At 29.8% G+C, this 22,042-nt stretch overlaps 2 protein-coding genes and 1 long non-coding RNA gene across 3 annotated transcripts; all 3 read left to right on the top strand.

Moving 5' to 3' along the window:
• The first annotated feature begins 3,009 nt into the window (after positions 1 to 3,009).
• LOC105773833 (transcription factor bHLH93) lies at positions 3,010 to 5,225 on the top strand. The gene is made up of 4 exons (XM_012595990.2): positions 3,010 to 3,689; positions 3,765 to 3,932; positions 4,032 to 4,199; positions 4,936 to 5,225. Exons 1-4 carry the CDS (start codon positions 3,117 to 3,119, stop codon positions 5,020 to 5,022), a joined length of 996 nt encoding a protein of 331 aa, XP_012451444.1. The 5' UTR covers positions 3,010 to 3,116; the 3' UTR covers positions 5,023 to 5,225.
• A 2,052-nt stretch (positions 5,226 to 7,277) lies between these two features.
• Positions 7,278 to 8,878, top strand: LOC128041830 (uncharacterized). The gene is made up of 2 exons (XR_008196713.1): positions 7,278 to 8,121; positions 8,448 to 8,878. It is a non-coding gene; the product is annotated as an uncharacterized LOC128041830 (long non-coding RNA).
• A 3,756-nt stretch (positions 8,879 to 12,634) lies between these two features.
• Positions 12,635 to 13,407, top strand: LOC105773834 (hypothetical protein). Its single transcript, XM_012595991.2, has 2 exons — positions 12,635 to 12,938; positions 13,026 to 13,407. Exons 1-2 carry the CDS (start codon positions 12,717 to 12,719, stop codon positions 13,191 to 13,193), a joined length of 390 nt encoding a protein of 129 aa, XP_012451445.1. The 5' UTR covers positions 12,635 to 12,716; the 3' UTR covers positions 13,194 to 13,407.
• Positions 13,408 to 22,042: the final 8,635 nt, after the last annotated feature.

Raw genomic sequence — 22,042 nt, 5'->3', positions numbered from 1 at the left:
ACATACTACCTTGTCAGGATGTCATTCTTCATGTCATCAAGATGTTGTTGATGTGTCATCGTCACGTTGGTTATTCCTCATTACGACGTCACTGTCTGTTTCATCCGAAATACGAGGCACACTCCACAAATTTTTACCTTACTCGTATTTCTGAAACACCTTCTTTGTCGAGCCCTGCCAGGGGTCTAACTCGATCTCTTTCGAATGCTTACCAAGTCTTGTCATTTTTATCAACTAGCTCCCTAAATAGACCTCTCTACCAAATGGCCTCTTTTACAACCTTTATGATAGCCATATATTCTGTCTCTGTAGTTAATAATGTCACAATGGCCTAAAGGATGGCTTTCCAGCTAATCGTGCAATTAACAAAAGTGAAGAGATAACTTGTTAGAGATCTCCTTTTGTCTAAGCCTCCGGCATAATCCTAATCTACATAGTCGACTAGACCTTCTGAACATCTTTCGAGTTCTAAACAAGTGTTGGATGTCTCCCTCAAATATCTTAGAATCCACTTAATAGCTTGCTAGTGTAATTTGTTGGGTTTGGCCATGTATCTACTTACTACACTAACATGTGAAATATCGAGACAAACCATAGCTCTAATACCACTAAATGTAACACCTCTAACCCGTCTTTATCGCTAGATTAGGGTTACGAAGCATTACCGTACAATAAAAAACATTTAACATTCTAATATTTAAACAAATTAAACATATTATAAATCATACATTCACATGCACTTTGTCCTTAAATTGAGCCTTTGAGGCCCTAAAAATAGTTTAGAAGTAATTCGAGACTAATTTGAAACAAAACATGAAGTTTAAGAAAAAGTTACAAACACTGAAAAGCAAGGGTCACACGGTCTGGTGACGGGTAACCCTAATCCGGCCACAGAGATGGATTAGGGGTGTTACAAAACCTAGACCCTTTTATTCCCCTTCCCTAGAACTTGAAACCAATAATTAGAGGTTCATTCACATTTAAATCTACTTGAATTCTAAGAAAATTTCTACCCAATCTTTCTCCCCACATATCACCACCAATCCTAACCAAATCCCTACTTACCCCAGTCAAAACAACATTATACACAATTAATGTTTTTAAAGGTAATTTATGGATTTAAATCCATATGCTTACCTTTAAAAAATCAAGTTCCTATGTCACTTTATCCATTAGTTCCAATTCGATTCTCGCAACTAATCCCTCCCTCAAGATTTAATTTGATTCCCAAATTGATAGAGGATAGTAAAGTGCGCCCTTTCTATCCCTCTTGTCAATAGTAGATCTAAGAAACAATAATTCCAAGAAAATATCAAAGCAGAACTTGAAAAAGAAAAAGAAAAAGACTCAAAAAAGAAATTCAAAAACCAAACTTGACTTAATCACACAATGAATCAGTGGTGCAACAAAAATCCTAAAAAAACTTACACATTCACCCCTATTTTATCTCTGAAGTAACCTTAAAACTCAAGCAAAAAACTCTAAGCAATCAAAATAGAATTACCCAATACAAAAAAACAACCTTCTAACTGCTTCTCACAATGAGAAAAAGAACTCTATAGAGAGACACTCTCAATTCTAGAGAATTGACTAAGGATACACTTTTTTTAACTTCAAATTTATCGGATATCAATTTTTAAAAATATAGAGGGGAAGTCGACTCTATCAAAAAAAGTCAATGAAGTATCGTCCGACAAGAGTCGTTGAATCCCTCAAAAGGTCAATATTGTCCTCAACGAGTGATTTTTGTTTCTCGACTCTATGAGTGCTTGAAGAGGTAACTTGAAACACAACAGGTTCATAGAGTAGGAGCGCCTCATCGGGTGCCTAATAAGGCAAGCCATGTGCATTTTGCATGGTTGGACTCGAAGCTATGCCCTATAGCGTTGTGCATGGTTCACCTTATCAGGCTTCCGACAAGGCACTCTCACTTTGTAACTTGTCACCTCGTCAAGACGCCTCTGTAAGCACTCACAAAGTCGGAAGACAAATCTCAATAAACGATAGTTCACAGACTTCTCCAAACAAAATTGATCTCCCTTCCACAACAAACAACTACAAAAATTGGATTAAATGTTAAGTTAAATTATATTAAAAACAAATGGAACTGTTGACTAAATTAAGGAGGCAAAAAGACAGGAAATGAAATGGAAATGGTGGAGAGGAGGAGACAAGCATATAAATGCCAAGCCTTGTGAACCAGAGCTGCCTAATATAAACACTAGACATAGTTAATTAATGGCTATAGATCACTATTGACTAGTGGAGTCTACATATTATTCATGCACTGATTAGAAGTCATATGCATCAGCCAAAACAATCCCTTTAACAAACAGTTCACTTGTAGTTTATATATTGGAGCCCTCAGCTTTCTTATCATATTTGTTAAACCAGGTGAGATGAGAATGGAATAGACGTCCCTATTCCTTTTTTATAAAACAAGAAACATGGCAGATTTATAGCTAATAATGTTATAATAAAGAACCAATGGGGCAGATAATACCAAAATTAGTGATGAGAAGAAACAAAACACGCCATAACAACTAACTTTGAATTTGTGGATTAAGCCAAATTTCTTGAGGCAAAGGAAATGGGACCCCACTAATCATATTTTTTTCTCTTTAGTATTTATACTTTAATTTCATATAATTTAATTTTATTATTATTAATGTTATGTTTTGATTTAAATAATTATTAATATTATTAAAAATTTATTCGTAAGTTAATAATATTATTTTGTAATAATGTTGGCATGGTAACCACACTATAATAATCCACGTACTGTTGAATTCTGACAGATATATGTATACAATGTGGTCAAAGTTTTAGTGGGATTACCAATTAAATATTAGGTCTTAATATCATTATTATTGGAGAGATTTCGGTGAAAAAGACATGAAATCACCCCATACAAAGAAAGGAAAAGGCAGATTCCATTTCACTCTTAGGCTAATAAATACAACAAATATCATACTATAATCATATAAATTGGATATATCATACTCCCCCACTTTCAATCTATGTAGCTATAAAATCCTCAACTTGTTGAGACTTTCTTTTTCTCAAGGCATCTCCTAATAATAGACACGATTCGCAAAGCGAGAGAGAAAGCAAAAATGGAGATCAATGAAGAAAGTTTCTTAGAGGAATTATTGGCTCTAAGAAGAGAAAATTGGGACACAGTTCCAACACAAATGAATGAAGTTTTCTCTAATGGATGGAACTTTGATTGCTTTGATGATATGAACCTTTCAACTAGTTTGTTTCCAACTACTTTCTGCCATGAATTTTCAACAGCTTTGCCTTTGGAACAAGACTTGGGTTACTTCAATGGAGTTTACTGCCCGTTTGGTGATGAATTCTCAGCACCACAACTCACAGATTCATCAAACAACACCTTTGATACACCACCACCATTTCCAAATATGTTGGAAGAAGAAGAGTCTGGTTTCCTTGCTGACGAACTTAACAAGCTAGATGTTCAAGTCCCTTGCAAAGCTGAGCCATTTCAATCACCAGAAGCACCAGTTTTCAACAATGAAGCAGCTGCTTGTTTAGACAGGAAGAACCGAGGTAAGAAGATGGAAGGACAACAACCTTCAAAGAATCTAATGGCTGAAAGAAGGAGAAGAAAGAGACTAAATGATCGCCTTTCCATGTTAAGATCAATTGTTCCCAAGATCAGCAAGGTAAAAGAATTCGAGTCCCGTCCTGTATAAATGTGTGAATAAATTCTCGGACTAATTTGGGTTTTTTCTGAATAGATGGATAGAACATCTATACTTGGAGATACTATAGATTATACAAAGGAGCTATTGGAGAGGATTAAAAGTTTGCAGCAAGAGACTGAAACAGATTCAAATGAGTTAAACATGGCTCACATTTTCAAGGGTGGGAAATCAAATGAAATCTTTGTGAGAAATACACCAAAGGTAATAGCCTCTTTTTATTTTTTATTTTTGGTTAAAAATGCACCATTTTCTCTAATACCCAAATCTTGAAATGAAGTGATGAGCATGTTTTGGGTGCAGTTTGAGGTGGAAAGAAGAGATGGGGAGACAAGGATTGAGATTTGTTGCAGTGGGAAACCAGGGTTGTTGTTATCCACAGTGACAACACTGGAAGCATTAGGCCTTGAGATTCAACAGTGTGTTATTAGCTGTTTCAATGATTTTGCATTGCAAGCATCTTGTTCTCAGGTAAAAGGAAATAAATTTTATTACCATTTCTCTCCGGAAAAAATATCAGTCATTGTATTAGTGTATTAGTAGTAGGATTATATTTTGTTATCTAATTAAAAATTGGACAAATTAACCTTTATACATCATATCAAAATGTAAACGGATTTTTTATTGAAAATTCTATCCATTTTTTTATCATGAAGCACTATTTAAAACCCTCATCTGAAATGAATTCTGACAAATGATTGTCCATTCTTTACATTTATGGTATTTTAAAAAATCAGTTTCCTCTTTGATCTAACATACATGGATTAACTTGTTCATTATTTTAAGTAGATAGAGGAAAATGCTATTTGATCCTTAATACAAGGATTAATGCATTTTGTTCATCTACTCACAAATTAGGTAAATTAGTGCAGTAGATTAAATCAAAGAGCAAATTAATCATTCTGTTAAAAATGCTACTTATTTCTAGCTTTTTGTCTTGTTTCATTTTAGATGTGATTTTAAAATAATTATAAAATTTTTTGAGGACTTTCAACCATACTTACAATAAAAATAGATAGATATTTTAAGAAAATTATTAGTTTACTCTTCGATTCAACGTATGATAACTAATAGTTCATTTTCTTAATATAAAGAGCAAAATGCGATCTAACTCCTAAGACAAGGTCCTCTATGGTACTTTTACCATTTTTGATCCATAACTTTTTAATTTGCAATCTTAATTACATTTTTTGGGATAACATTGCAGGACTTGGAACAGAGAACATTAATAAGTTGTGAAGATATAAAGCAGGCATTATTTAGAAATGCAGGGTATGGAGGAAGATGCTTATAGGGACTGAAATAGAAGCAACTTGTGGTGAATATTTTTGATATGTTCCTCCAAAATCTGATATTTCAATTAGCTTTTCAAGTGAGGAATTGTTAGTAAATTTTGCCTTTCTTAAATAACTCCAAAATTTCTAGTCATTAAGAACTTTGTAATAATTGCTTCAATTTGGAGATGTTTATTAATGCAAGATTCTTTATTAGCTTTTCCATTGTTGTGTTGGTAATTTTCCAACAAACCAATCGCAATTTTAACCCAAATTTATAAATTTGAAATTTATATTTTAATTTTGACATAATCCAAAACTTCAACTATCATAATATCATTAAATAGTATAAATACACACCTTTTTATTTTTATTTTTATTTTTATTTTTAAGATTATATAGCAATGGTCAAATTTTAGTTCGATCTCTATATTATGATCAAATTTAAAGTTTAATCTCTATACTTTAATTTTTAACATAATTTGGCACCTCAACCTTTTATAATGTCTTTAATTAACCTAAATACTTTATTTTGATTAAAATATTAGCGTGAACATTTTAAGTATTGTAAACATCATTAAAATTATCTATTAAATCTTAGTAGTACAATGTCATTTTTGGTGACATGGCTACTAAGTTTTTTTCCAAAATCAATGTCATAATAGTGAATCTAACATATGAATTTTAATGGTTCTAATAACTGGACTTGAATTTTAAATCCGAAAAATAAAAGAACTTAAATTTTGAAAATAAAAATATAGAGACTAATTTTCAAATATACAAAGAATATAAGGATTTGGAGCATATTTAAACTTTTAAATTTTTAGTGTAAAAAATAATAATTAACATATCTCGACTCTTATAAGTTGGAAAGGTAGCTGCTTAATTGTTAGTTGAAACTCAACTTCTATTGGTGACTCCTTTGTCTTGCTTCTCTCAAAATTCAAGGCCATCATGGTCCAATCTTGAGGAGATGGGGTTGCATTTTAGACTTCAAAAGCATAATGTGCCACAATATGGTCCAATTTTGAGGAAATGGGGTTGCAATTTAGGCTTTAAAAGTATAATGTGCCACAATATGGTCCAATTTTGAGGAAATATGGAGTTGCATTTTAGGCTTTAAAAGTATAATGTGCCACAATAGGGTCCAATTTTGAGGAAATGGAGTTGCATTTTAGGCTTAAAAAGTATAATGTGCCACAATATAATCCAAATTTTAGTGAAAGATATGAACATTTATGTAAGAAAAAAATAAAGGTTGGTTAAGAGTTAAAAGATGTTAAATTCAACATTCATGCATGCTTTTAATACCATCATGTATCTCTATAAGAAATTTATATTAAAAACCAAATATGGGTTTAGTCGAAAATTGAAATGGTACAATTAAAGCTTTGAAATCTAGGATCCTCATGTTTAAATTCTATCATGTATGGATAAATTATTTTTGTTTTATTTAATATAAAAAACAAAACACCCTCATAGTTATATTTATTACTTTGTAAAAGGATGTATCCTTTAGCTATTTCTTAACGAGTAGATATCGTGTTAACTTGACACCAATTCAATCAAGAGCTTAAATATAGTATAAATAAATTATACATAACACCTCATGAGTATTTCAAGTTCAAACCTTGATAATTTATTTTAAGATATTTACTTTTAAAGATTTTACATAAATTATAAAAGACATAAATACACTTATAATCATATTTTTATTTGTTAAAAAAAGGTAATTTAACTATTTTTAACAAAGTCAGTACCTGAACATTAACTCAATCAAGATTTTATTATAGTATAGATATACTATATTACCACACGCACGGCGTGAGAAAAAATTTACACAAAAACCATATTTTATTTAAAATTTTGATGTTAAAATCAAATGAAATTTTAGTTTAATTGGCAAATTTAATGCCTTGAAAATCTTGGAGTTTCATGTTGAATCCTATATTGGGTTTAAACATTTTTTATTGATTTTACATAAAAATATAAAAGATAAAATTGTTCTTATATTAATATTTGTTACTTTTAAAAACAAAAGATTTTTAGTCATATATTAATTGAATTGGTGACTGGACTCGTTACACCAACTCAATTAATATTTAAATATAGCATATATATGGTTGAAATTACCTAAAATGTTCCTCTATTATAAGATCTTTATCAAATTAGTCCATTTACCATTAAATGAATCAATTTAGTCCATATCTTATTAAAAAAATCAAATAAGGTCAAACTTTAAGATAATAAACATTTACAATTTTAGAAATGTCATTTACTATTTAAAAAAGTTGATATCTTTAAATATTTTATGGTTCTTGTCGAGATGAAAATAAAAGTTGATCGCAGAAGGTAACGGACAACCAAAACCCTCAAGATGATCTCCAGAGCACCCAACATGACTAATCCAAGGAAAGCTCACCAAGACAAGCCTTGGGCAAGGCCCAAGGCAAGCCCCAAACGGAAGACCCTCGAAGACCTGGTTCCCACTTGCAAGACCACTTGACCAAGGTTCAATGCATCTCAGAAAGATACCTCAACACCAAGCTAATGATGAAACGTCACATGGCACCAAGTTACTTCACCATTGGCTATAAATGGAAGGATTCACTGCCATTCACAGAAAGACCAGTCATATACTTCACTACATAGCAATTGAAAAGCATCTTCTACCCCTCTTTTTCAAAACTTCTTCTTTTCTTGCATTAAGTTATACCTGATCATTGAGTTGAGTTGGAGTATGCCTCGGAAGGAAGTCCTCTGGTGCCCGCTAACATTATCCCTTTCTCTACAGACGTCCTTGTAAGTCTCCATAGTCCGAGATCAACCTGATCATCTCCCGAGAGGCTAACTTAGTCGATCCGCTACGCTGGGAGAAGCCCACGTTGACATCATCTTTAGAAGCCAAGTTAGTTGATCCTCTATGCTGGGAAAAGTCTAGTCACGTTGAGATAATCTCCATAGGCTAGCTTAGCAGATTTGCTACCCCAAGGGAAGCCTAGCCATGTTGAGATCATTTCTAGAGGACAAGTTAGTTGATTTGCTATGTCGGGCATGGTTTTCAAGATCAAACTATTGATTGAATCGATTAAACCACTAATTTCTTGTCCGCTTATTCAGTACGTTCTACATCGATTTAACCATATATAATAAATACTTTTTAAAAAAGTTAAAGAATTACATTCAAACCTTCTTTTTTTTTACTTTCCAAAGCTATCTCTTGGAAAATGGAAACTAAATAAACAATAATTATTATACAATTCTTTTGCATATCTCTTTATTTTTCTCTATATTTAACATAATAAATAATACACCAAAAGGGCCAAGCCTCGTCTGGATCATCTCACTTGATCATCTCCTATGGTCATCTTAGTTGATCATCTCCTATGAGATCATCTTCCATGATCTCATCAAGGACTAACTTAGTGATCTACTTCGTTGGTAGGCTAAGTCACATCAGAATCATCTCCAAGGCTATCTCTGACGACTCGCTCCCTCAGGAAGGACCTTAGCCACAGCAAGATCACCCATCGAATCATCTTGAAGCTCTCCCATAGCTCCTCATCCCGTTTGTAACCATCTCGAGATCCTCTTAAAGTTCACACGTCGTCCTAACACCTCATCTAGAATCATCTGGAACATTGTCGCCATCTAAGGTCATCTTTGAAAACATTTCGCCTTCGCTCACCAATAACCCTTCACACTTGAGAAACAATGCTCTCATTGTTGTGGTCCGGGAACTTTTTCGGCCTCAACAGTTCTACAAATGAAATATTTTGTTTGTAGTTAATTTGTAAATAAATAATAATAATTTTCATGTCATTTTTAATTTAGTGTTATCCATCAATCGAAAACTTAGTTGTAAAATTATCAAAATTTCATTACTTTTACAAAACAAAAATATCATTTAGAGGCCGTAATTTCGTTTGTTTATATTTTTATATAAAATCTAAAAAAACATACATACGATCATATTTAAACCTAAGACATCTTAATATTCAACATCTCAATTTTACTATCAACTTTTTTGTATAAATTTTTCACTCACATCCTAATTATATTAAAAGGCATTAATCCTATTTAGGTTAAATTAAGTTTTAATTGACTTTCTATATTACAGTGGTGGGTACAAAACCACCCATTAATTTGTAATCTATTTATCATTTTAGATTTTTTTCAAATATTTTAAATGAAGGTGTAAAGATTACTTATTACACTTGCTCAATGGAATTCATCCTTTATTTCTTCAAGCAATGATTAAGACTATCATGAAATTTGACTTTTTTCGATTATTATAAATATTTAATTGAAATATTAATTTAATAATTAAATCGAATAATTAATTAATTAATTAAAGAAACTATACATTTTACATAAGTTGAGACTCCAACCTAACATGATTAAGATCATAATGAAAAATTGTGGAGGTATGCTTTAATTAGATTTGTTTTAATTTGTTAATACATTATTCATCATTAGGAGATAAAATACAACGGCAAAATAGAGGATCTGAGGGTATGGTACAAGCTACACAAGTGGAATCCGTATAGAAGTATAATTCTTCTATTTGATATCACAGCCTTACTATACTGCTTCTATTTGACATTGATTAGAATATGATTTTTTAACCTATAAATAGATGCAGTCGAAACTCTTCTTATATCATTCGAATTCAACATTAGTGAATTTTCTTCCCCTCTGCCCGTGATTTTTTCTTGAAAGGGTTTCCACGTAAAATCTATATATTTTTATTTTTCTTTCTTATTGCTTTGTGATAATTCTATATTTTCATTATCGACATTCAATTTTTACAACCGTTAATAATGTACACTTTTGATTTCGTCATTAATTAAGATGATTATGTCAATTAGCCTTTAATCTTTTTATTTACTGTAAAATCTTAGCTTTGGTCCTTCTACCACACTCAAACTTGGAATTTAGTTTTTGTACTTTAATTTGGTATAATTGTTTATAATATCGAATCAGTTGAAATAGCTAAAGCTGTTAACAATTTTGAGTAAAATGTTTATATGAATTTTTTAAGAAAAAAAGGGATAAATACGAAAATGATACATCAAACTTTAACTTTAGTCCAATTTACACATTTCACTCGCCTATTATTTATCTCGACATAATTTTTCGTTAAATCATGTAATTGTTGACATGACATTTTATTAGGTTAAAAAACAAACAAATAAATTTAAATTATTTCTACATAGATTTTTAAAAAATTCTTGGAGAAAAATAAGAAACTCTTCTCCCAAGTGTGTGCCTTTTTTTTCAATTCAGATAGAAATAATTTAAATTTATTTATTTTTTAACCTAATAAAATATCATGTCAATAATTTATATATGATTTAACGGAAAATTATGTCACGTGGATAACAATGTGAAAATTGGATTAAAATTAAAATTTAATATATAAAATGTAGTAAATGAAAATTGTGCCTTTCCCATTGCAAATAAGAAATAAGTCTTCAACTCAAATTGACGAAGTTAATTAGTGAAGATTAGTTGATGCCCTTGAATCTACAGAAATTATTTGTATACTGTCCCATTCCTTTGATTACTATTATCCTAAATGATTGCAGGTTCCACTTTGGGTTGAAAGTGGAATGCAGAAGCAGACGAATTGATGGATAATTAGACAATGGAATAGACTAGGACCTAATTAATATATATCAATTTCAAAGGACCTAATATTTACATATTTTATTATTAGTAAAGTTACGTGATTTTATATCTTTTGTACGACACTAAGTCATACAAACGCACCATCTTTCTTTTGATCTTAGAAATATTGAGAATTTAAACCATATAATTTTATTTTAATATGTAATATCATGGATTATAATGTAAAATTTTATCAATTCAATATATTTTAATAATAATTTAGTCGATTGAGTCTTAGTTCGATTAGTATTGACATTGTTGCCAATGTAGGAGAATATGGATTCGAGTGTGCTAAAACGCATTATACTCCTATATATTTATGTGTTGGGGGGGGCTACGGGTAGTTTTAGGCATTGTGTCAAAAAGATCAAATATAACCGGAACCTATAATGAGATTCAAATAATAATAATTTAAATTTTAGTCACTTAACTAAAAAAACTTACGGTCACTGGACTAAAATCTATACTATATGGCATTCTTTATTCTCACTACATGCGCCAACCGAACGCTCTCTTTCCCCTTCTCTTCTACAATTCTGATTTTTTTTTTCATAAAATAATTTTGAATGTCACGGATCTCCGAACTAAAATTCAAACAATTTTTTCTTCGATCTTCGATACTTGGATCTAAGGTATATTCTTCTACTCATCAATTGGTATTTATTTACCATATCGATAGTCAAATCGTTACTTGAAGCTCATTGGTAGAATTTTTTTTAAAAGAAGAAACTTAATAGCTCAATGATTCAAATAAAAACTTTTAAGTAACTCAATAATTTAAATGAAAATTTAGTGACTAAATTATATCTTTTTAAAATCTAATTTATAATAGACGAGAGCATATATAATGAAGGAGGCGACCTAAAAGCTATATATATAAAGTTGTTTTTTTCCGAGCTGTACAGCACTTAGATATATGAACTGAAATTCTGCAGTTTTTGAAGGAATTGGTTTCAGGGGTGTATGAGATTACAAGAATACCTGTGTGCTTAACACCATGATTATAGTCATAGAAGGATTGGGTCAGTACATAATGGGAGTGCTGTGGTGGGGCAGCACAAAAGCATCTTAATTTTGTACTAAAATAATGAAATTTATTAGTTAGTATTGATATTATTATCGGTGGAAGAAGATATAAATTCAAACGCGTTGAAATATATTTATCCTCATATTTAAATGTTGAAAAGAGATTATGGGAAATTCTAAATATTATATAAAATAATAATATAATTCAATATTAATTGGATGGTGAATGTAACTTATAAATTTTCAATATAATACGAGAAATAGAAAACTGACATAGTTATCACACTTGCGATTATATGTTTTTGCTCTAAATTTTGAAAACAACGTAACTTTAACTTAATGAATTTAATAGCTATCATCTGGTCAAGACTAAAATTCCAAAAGTATAAGAACTGAAAATCACCAACTTAAAATATAATGACTAAATGCACAACTTACGCATAATACATGTACGAAGAGCATAATTTAACCAAGAAATTAATAAACAAGATTATCCCTAGAAACCTATAACAAATCGTATATACAAGCAGACTAATTATTATAAAGTACAAATTAGATAAAATTAGTGGTAGATCTTGGAACTAAATTTTAAAAATTTTAAAGAGTTAAATGAGATACGTAAACTAAAATAAATCTAAATAAAACTCGTAAATAAATTACACTATGTTTTAGCTAAGATTAGTATAATATTGTGTTTAAAAATGAGATGATAGAATAAAGTAATTTGTAAACCCGTATGAAGTACATTCGATTAAACACTGTAGAGATTCAAGAATTTGTATGATCTGGTAACCATATTATAAAGAGACAAAGTACAGTGACGAGAAGGGACCCATAGTTTCCGTACTTGATCAGGTGCTACGACCAAATTTAACGTGCTCAAAGCACTAAGCAAAACCTACCCACCACCAACACTCCCATCAATTTCAATGTATTTTTATGACCCAAGATGCACCCACCTCCAACCATCTTCCTCTCTTTGCTACGTCTATCTTTTACATGAAGGAAAAGAACAATGGAGAATGAAGAATCATCGTCAAGTAGACCATCAATAGGGTTTCCTCTGGGTTTAGCCCTTCTTTTGATCTTATTATTCTGCATAAGTGCTGTCCTTCTTTGTTACCTAAACTGGCAGAAGCTTCGTGCCCTTATCCTCCGATCGTCTGATCAAGATCAGGACGATATCGAATCGGATATCGGTCGTTCACCGGACCTCGAAGTTTCATCTCCTGTCATGGTACGGTGTTTCTCTTTTTCTTTCTTTCTCTCTTTCGTATTCGTTTACTCGTAATTGTGATTGTGATTGTGCTTACGTTGGAAACAGAAGCCAAAAGGTAAAATTGTAGGGCACAGTATGCCGGTTTTGATGCCAGGAGATAAGGTACCAAGGTTCATGGCAATGGCTTCTCCATGTGAGCCACCAAGAACGGAGACGATAACCATAACGGTACCAAAACCTCCGGCTCTTTCGGTGCCGTTTTATTACTCGTGATCGTTAAAACTATCTACTCGTGTCAGGTATTACTGGTAATTGGTCATTAAATTGCATCTTTACTATACATTTGATGACGAAAATTTTTCTGCTGATAGATTGCATATTAGACGCTGTATATAATTCACGACAGAGCAATGTTCCAAACAAAGAATATATCTATATGTAATTTTTTTTTCTCAAGAAATTGTTTATTGTAAAATCTGATCATCAATATCATGGACAGGAATACATGTCTCTTAACGTCACAAACAAGTTGCAACTATTCAAGCTATCATTCTAAAATATTTTATATTTATTTAAGTTCGACGCAGTTCAAACATGGTTTAAAATTTTGCTTAAACTTATCTATATTTGTAAATAGTTAATTCAAGCTTATTTTAGAATCACTTAAATAATTTTAATTTTTTAAAAATTTAAATATATTACATTTAATTTAGTATTTAATAATTTTATATATTTTATTTATTTATCAAAATTCTATATATAAGCATCACATTTTTTAAATATAATATAATATAATATATTAAGATTTTAGAAAATAGGTGCGGGCCTTGAATGTTCGAATCTAAACTTGACCCATATTTTCAGACAAATTTCAACTAAAGGCTCGAACGAACAACCCAATCATGAATAGGTCTATTTTCATATATATATATTTATTTTTGTCCAAAAAAATTAATTTTCGGTGGATAGTTTTATAGCCTCATTCATCAAGGTTATGTATCATAACTATATTTATATAAAATCTGACAAATTTATATACTCGTTTTCTCTTTATATATTTTTTTCTCATTTTTTTGAAGTTTGTATTTAGAAATTATCAAATTAATGTAAAATCAAACTAAAATTAAAGACATGGACCAAAAACATGGCCACCAAGTATAGAGATTGGACTCAATTGGATGGGCTCATCATCAAGATCTTATAACAAGAAAAATGTCACAAATTAGCATATGTTGCCATAAGATTGAGGCCCACCCCAAGAACTTGTTCATAAAAAATATTTTCATGGGTCCATCAAGCCATGGCCCAAAGCTCAAGTTTGAATTTTATTCGGCCCAATTTGATCATTTATTTCATTGTTCATATATTGGGAGCTAGATTGCTTTTTATCCTCTCTATTCAAAAAATGAGTAAATTAGTCCCTACATGTTAGATCAAAAAATAAATTCGTTCTTTTTATAAAAAAATCATCTATTTATACTATTAAAAACTGATATGGCTGATGAAATAATTAGACAGTGACACATGGCGTGTCACTTGTACTTCAAGTGTACAAGACCAGTGATGTATAATAGAAATGGATGAACTTTCTAACAGAATGATCAATTTGTTATTTGATCTAACATGTAGAGATTAATTTGCCCATTCTTTAAATAGATTAGATAAAATACCATCCAACTTTTAATAAAATGACCTCTATAATAATTTTACTGAATGTAGTCAGATTGAAGTGAAAATTTGGGACATATCTAATTGAAAATTTAGATGAAAATTAAACATCTAATAAAAATGGGGCTACTCTTTAACTCTCTCAATTCAAGCTTTTACTTAAGTTAGCTTAAACTAAAATTAAATATTAAAATTTTAATTATGGTTGATGTTTAATTTTATTACCATGTTTTTTTTTTTTAAATTCTCAAGACAAAATCCCGAAATATCTGCTGAAATATTGGGCATCCAACTAAATTATCTTCAAAGGAAAGGATTGAGAAAAATATTACCAATATCTGTTTGAGAGAAAATTATTATTGTTTATGTCAAGGGCTTAGCTTATTATAAAATAAATACATGATTAGTTCAAAGGATTATTTTAACCATTAAATTAACTACCCCTTCAATAGGTTAGCTTTAACCATTTTAATATTGGAAGGACAATTAGTGACACTATCAAAGTTTAGGGTTTACATGTGTATATATAATACAAATCAAATAAAATTAGATAACTTTAGTGATCAACAAAACTCTAATCTGATTGGTTTCGACTCGACTTGACTCGTTTTATTAGGGTTAGATTTTTATTTTTTAAAAATCAAGTTCGTGGAGGGTCGAATTGGGTGGATTTAAAAAAATAATCGGGTCGGGTTGGATCAGGTTTGAGGTAAATCTGCCCTGCCTGTCTCGAGATATTTACAAAAATGTCATTAATATATATTTATATTAAGTTTTTGCTTTCAATAAATAAAAATATATAAATATATATTAAGTTTTAAGTACAAACTAAAAAAAAATATTTTTATTTGCTTCAAAATAAAAAATAAAACAAATAAATTAATGTTGGGTCGGGTCAGATCTCTTATTAAATTTCAAGTTTGAGTTTGAGACAATTTTTTTCCTTTAAGAGTTGGAGTCGAGTCAAGGTTGAGGCGAATTCATCAAGGTTCGGGTTAGAGTCGGGGTGGGCAAAAATCCGCCTTGCCTTTCCCCATTGCCATCCCTAAATAACCCGAATTAAGGAAACTCATATTATAGGATTTAATAACAAATAAACAAAGTAACATGTGAAAAAAAAAAGGGAAAAATCTTTCGCATATATATATAAGTTTTTTTTAATACAATGCTCAGAACTATTCATAATTTCTTTAACCCTTAAATAGGAATATAAACATGTTTCAGCATGCTCAAATTTATATTGTCCTATATTAACGATAATGATGATGCCAAACGAATTAAGACTTAATTAACCACATATATATAGGTTTAGTTACATGATGACTTTATGATGATGACGTGGCAATGAGGTGGAGCACATCGTAAACTAAAATATTTAAGATAACTACGAAGTTCATTGGTCGATTTGGGTTTACATGCGATATTAACATATTTTCGTTATATTTGATTAGATTGTTAGTCATCCATTATTTTGAAATTAAACTATTATTTAATATAATAATACTCTTTTATATTAAAAGTACCGAATATGATTTATGTCTGCTTAAACTAGATTGATTCAAAATATAAACCTCAAAATTTGATAAATGTATCCATATTTATAAATGATTAACCTAAATTGTTTTAAGCTTGTACATATTATTTTTAAATTCAAAAGAATAATTTTATATTATTTTTAATTTAACATTTAATAATTTTATATATAATCATTTATTAAAATTTTAATAAAATAACATATTACATACTTAAAAAAATATATCTGGTTGGGCTGAAATTGGGCCTTTGAATGTGTAACACCCTTCATCCTTCCCAACGTACAATACAAGTGGTGATTTAAATAAAATTAATACGTTCTGAAATGGCCGTTTTTATGAATAAATTTTGGGTTCAAGTCTAAAAATTTCCAGTAGCACCTTGCATCCGTACCATGCATCGGGACAGGTGAGGAATATTTTAAATGAACTTTTTTTTGTCCAAATGTCATGTTTTACTTTTAATATTTTTGTCCAAATCCTCCTAAATTTCGAGCATTACTTTCAACTTTAACAAGTAAACCATGCATATACATGAAATAAGGTTTTCTTTTTTGTGGAAAAGAAATCTTGGTTCACATTAAATCTCCGAGTTTCCTAAACACTCTCAATCCCCTCTCCTTATAAAACAAATATTTTTTAAACTAAAATATTAGCAATATTTTAGCTAATTTTTTATTTAAAACACAATTTTAGTTCTATTCCCTCTACTTTGTTGAAATTATAGTTTTAATCCTCTTTTTAATTTGATATAATTTAGTCTCTATTTTTACAGTATGAATAGAATGTCTAAATTGATGGCACAATTAATTGATATATTTTAAACCAATTTTACCCATTTATTATTTGTTAAACACGATTAATTATGTTTTCACTCAACCTTGATTGTTGAACAAATAACAGTTAAAAGAATTCATGTCATAACTTTAATGGCAATAAATTTGGATCTACTAATAAAATTTATAAAATTAAAGATACAAAATTATGCCAAATAAAATTATACGGATTAAATCTTAATTTTAGCATAATAGAAGGACTAAGATCAAACTAAGCCAAGTTAAAAAGAATTCCTGTCCTTGTCGTCCCACTCCCACAAAATCACATATCAACACGCGTGCCACCATCATCATCAAAACTCCCTTGGAACCGTAAGGGGTCCCACATCGTTCATATTTCATTCACTTCCACTAACAAGCATCCTTGTTTCCTGATTGGTACGTGTATTAAACGTACTGACAAAAAGCGCGTAGAAGAGTATGAGAGAGAAAAGCAGTGAAGGACGGAAGTTATATGTCGCGTTCTTTAGCCGGCAATCCAAAATGAGTTTTTTTTTAAAAATAATAATAAAGCAGCTTTTTTCTTTGTCCCCCAAACACATCATATCGCTTCAATCTGTTTCTCTTTGTCCCCCTCTTTACTTATTTTTCTATACTTCTGTTTAATGGTCTAATTATGGTTTTAGTCCTTCTACTATGATGAAATTTAAGATGTAATTTTTTTCCTTTTTAATTTGATACAGCTTGATCCTTCTACTTGTTATTAGTATATCCAAATTGATAACATTGTTAGTTGTTACTATTAAAGTGAAAACATGATTTTTTCTACTGTTATCTAGTAACACAATTACATCAAATGAAAATAAAATCATCCTGTTCAACTAGTGTTAAATTTGTGTCATCCGAATATTTAAGAGGATAAATCTCAAAACTATACGTGAAACTTTGATTTTGTGAAATTTTTATTTGATTCAATTTTATAAATCACTAACACGATTATCGATGTAGAACCATTTTACACTTACATATTGGATACACAAATAATTATATTCATCTTATTTAAATGTGTACAGTTGAATCAAAATTAAAATTTTATATGTATAATTATATGAAATCAAAGTTCATATATTAAATCAATACTTTAAATCATTTTAATTTATTATGTCAGAATAAATAAATAAACATTTTTAATTTTATTTGCGCCGATGTATGCTTTGCCCCTTAAACTTTGCCACTTCTATTTAGTTGGTATTTTTTAAAAATCTAAACGGTACTCTAAACTTAGATCTTGTTACGTACTTTAATAACTTTATTATAACACCGTGAGAATGTGATGATGTGGCAACGTCAACCAATAATACGATGACATGTAACAATCTTATGTTATGACATGTGACAAGCACTAATAGAAAAAATTAAAATAGATCTTTAAAATATATAATTATTTCATGTTCAAAATAAATATGAACAAATGAATATCCAGATTCAAATGAATCTAAACGTCATTTTATCCAAATTCATTCAAGACATTTTCTTTTTATATTTTTATATATTTTAATAGAAATTTTAATTGTATGAATATTAAAATATATAAAATCAAATGTTCCTAAAATCTCAAAAATATAAAAATCATGAAATTATAATTTATGAATAGTAAGAATTAAAAGGTTTCTTAAATATTTTCTCAAAACTCATGATAATTTAATAAAATAAAAAATCAACCAAAATCTCTTAAAAAAACGATTGAAGCAAAAACAAATAAGAAAACATATTAGGCGAATTAAACTTACAAATAAATTATATGTTTAGTGTATAAAAAGAGTGAGGAATTAGAAGAAAAGATTCATGCAAAATGAAGCAAAGTTGATGGTTTTATTGAAGATGAAATAAACTTTTTAAAGATGAAAATTATGGTTATATTTTAAGGCTAGTCCTTGTATTTATCAATTTCTACAAATTTTGCTCAAAATTAATCTTATTATTTTCGAATTGTTCTTTTCAGCCCATCCTTTAACTTTTACCACTAACTCTATTTAAAAATCAGATATAATCACAAATTTATTTATCAACCCTTTCAACTTCTGTCAATTTGGCTTCTTACTCTTCTTATTTGCTTTAATTATAAAAATTATAAATTTAAAAATATTTAAAAATTCTCAAACATGTTAACAAATTAAAGATGGAAAAAAACCAAATAATATTTTTATAAAAATTTTAAAACACCCATAAGATTAAAACTTGAAATTCACCACTATGGTACATTCTACACGTACACACTATGTCCAATAGGAGTTACCCAAATAAAAGTTCAAAACTGAGTCAATTTTATGGATGAATATCCTCTTAAATGATCAGACTAATCACGAGAATGATTATATATATCTTAAGTAAAAAAAAATGTCGAATACAATGACAAATGCTGTCGACAACCATCAAATTCTATCATTTAGTACTTCAAATCTCTTGGTTTTTTCTTATACATCAAGATTGCATAACACATGCTGTAGTTACCATCAAATTTGAGCCAGCCTCCATTAGCGCCTGCTAAGGATAGTTAGTAGCAGTTAGTCAAGAGTAGTTGTTAGTGAAAGTTATTATACAGTTGGTTCGGTTGTAACTTTTTGCTACTCGTTGGTCTGCTAAGGAGTTAAGAGTTAGGTACAACAGTTACATATTCTTGTATAAATAGCTATAGAGACTATATTATATTGTAAAGAGATCATCTTTGCATAAGGATGATATTTCTTGATTTATGTTTAGTGTGTATCTTGATATGATATCAAAGTTAGTCGTCTACTGGTGACCGGAGCCGCTCAGGCCTCGGAGTTATGGGACCCTCTGATGTTAATCCTACTATACCGACGATTGGTAATGTTCTCTCTTCTTCCGATTATCTATCATCTTCCAACAATATGAAGGAGCAAATCCAGGTTTACATCGCCTCCCTCGATTTCTAAGCTTGTAATGTACACCAATATATATATATATAAAATTTTCACCAATATTAAAGTGGCTAACTAATTTGGTGTCACTTAATTTAGTAATACAGGGTTAATATGTATTTTGTCATTGAACTTGTCCACTTATACTTAGTAGGTACCTAAATTGTTTTTGGACTTAGTACCTCAATTTGGATTCTGCGACACACATTGGTACCTCTACAATAATTCCATTAAAATTTGTTGATGTAGAATTGACAGCCAATAGAAAGACAACATGCGGCAATCCATACCATGACATGTGGCAAATCCTAATAAAAAATATTTTAAAAAATGTATAAATTTATAAAATATTAATTTATATCAAGAATAAACTTGGAAAAATATATTTATAACATTAATTTCAACCAAAACATCATTTGCTCATAACATTAATTTTAATAAGTATATTTGTTATATAATTTTTTCACCCACATTGCGAGTGTAATAATTTAGTATATTTATAAAATTATGTTAGTAATATTTTTTTAATATCTCTTATTTCCGCTATTATGAAAATATTCTAAAAATTACACGTATATACATAGGGTTAATTTAGTTTATTCCACTATTTTTCTAGGGTAAACGATATTAGTGGTTACCAAATTATGAGTAAGGGTTTTTTTTGTCACTCGACTATGAAAAGTTACAAAATAATCGTCAAACTATTCAACTTTTTTAGTCACCCACCGTTAAATGGCTAATGGAAAGATGACATGGCAGTTTTTAAAATTGGCATAATAACAAATCTAGCCCTCAACATTTACACATCGTGCCAATTTAGTATTTTTTTTAAAAAAATTTAGCCCTCAATCTTTACACATTACTTAATTTTATCATATTTTTTACATGAAAATATCATTTGATACATAATTTGTAAAATAGAAATAAAAACAAAATTATATATATTTTTAAAAATCTGTTTATTATTAAATCGGACAATCCTTAAATACATTATTTTTCTTATACTTCAAATTACTAAGAACTTGGTATCTCTCATTGATATTAATTTATTTTCTGTTAGCTTGAGCAGACTGCCATTGATGAAACAAATCAATTTTTTTTTAAGTTGTTAGACTTACACTTGGGTTGAATTAACAAAGCGAGTATTTTTTTTTCAAGCAATTGAATTGACTACTTTTTAAAATTTGGGTCATTTTGTTTCTTGTTGTTCATTTTTCTGTTGAATCAAATGTAGGAACAACATTAGAAAATGTCACAAAGAAAAGTAAAAATGCAAAAATGATCAAATTACAAAATGTGTAAATGTTGATACTATCAATTTTTTAGAATAAAGACTAAGTTGACACAATATATAATTGTTGAAGGTTAAAATTGTTATTATGCTAATTTTAAAAGTAACCACGTCAAATTTCCATTAGTAATTTAATGGTTGGAGACCAAAAAAGAAAAAATTGAATAGTTGGATGATCATTTGTAACTTTTTTAATTAACAAATATTATTTTAATAATTGGATGACTGCCAATATAGTATATGCGGGGTGTGCCTCGCATTTATTGGACACTGTGCAGGCACTTAAGAAGACTGGAACTCCCCAAATTTTGCAAGTTTTGAGTTGTTGGATCTTGACAAGTAATTGGACTTGGTTCTATGGCTAAGGGTTGTGTTAATTTTGGAGGAATTTGGTTTTGTTAGGTGATACTCGTGAAGCACATGGTTCGCCTGGGGTGTAATTGTTAACTAATTGCGAGAATTGGGTAAGGAATTGAATGTTAATTTTGGGAATTGTTTGTTGACATGTGTTTTACCAAAATCCACATTTTGGTGTTAATATTCATTAGTAATCAATGAGTTTTCTTGATGATTTTTAGGCTTAGGAGTTCTTGTTCTTGAATCTATATCGAATCTAAATCAAGTGTGTGTTTCTAACTCGAAACCATCACGAAAGAATACGAAAAATCTGGAAAAACGCAAAGGAAATATGAAAAATCTTTAAGAAAACGCAAAGGAAAAAAGAATACGTCTGGACTAGGTATGAGGTGTTACAAAGACGTTCGATGATTTACCGAAGAAAATGTAAAATAGAGGCAATGTCGTAATGACACAACGAAACTCCAAACGAACGTGACAAGCTTGCATAGGACGTCGTGATGATTTCTCCAAGTTATGCAGCCGCGTTTGAGACTTCAAGTAGGACTGCTTCTCC

Source organism: Gossypium raimondii, chromosome 6 (genome assembly GCF_025698545.1).
Source record: "Gossypium raimondii isolate GPD5lz chromosome 6, ASM2569854v1, whole genome shotgun sequence".
Taxonomy (NCBI): domain Eukaryota; kingdom Viridiplantae; phylum Streptophyta; class Magnoliopsida; order Malvales; family Malvaceae; genus Gossypium; species Gossypium raimondii.
Note: the sequence above shows the minus strand (reverse complement) of the source record. Positions and strands in the feature narration are given on the sequence as shown.

What these genes read in the sequence shown, in the direction of transcription:
- LOC105773833 (XM_012595990.2), top strand. Translation starts at nt 3,117, where the DNA reads ATGGAGATCAATGAAGAAAGTTTCTTAGAGGAATTATTGGCTCTAAGA. An exon ending in TTGTGAGAAATACACCAAAG is followed by an intron (nt 3,933 to 4,031) that starts GTAATAGCCTCT and finishes TTTTGGGTGCAG; the next exon opens with TTTGAGGTGGAAAGAAGAGA. An exon ending in TGCAAGCATCTTGTTCTCAG is followed by an intron (nt 4,200 to 4,935) that starts GTAAAAGGAAAT and finishes ATAACATTGCAG; the next exon opens with GACTTGGAACAGAGAACATT.
- LOC105773834 (XM_012595991.2), top strand. Translation starts at nt 12,717, where the DNA reads ATGGAGAATGAAGAATCATCGTCAAGTAGACCATCAATAGGGTTTCCT. An exon ending in AAGTTTCATCTCCTGTCATG is followed by an intron (nt 12,939 to 13,025) that starts GTACGGTGTTTC and finishes CGTTGGAAACAG; the next exon opens with AAGCCAAAAGGTAAAATTGT.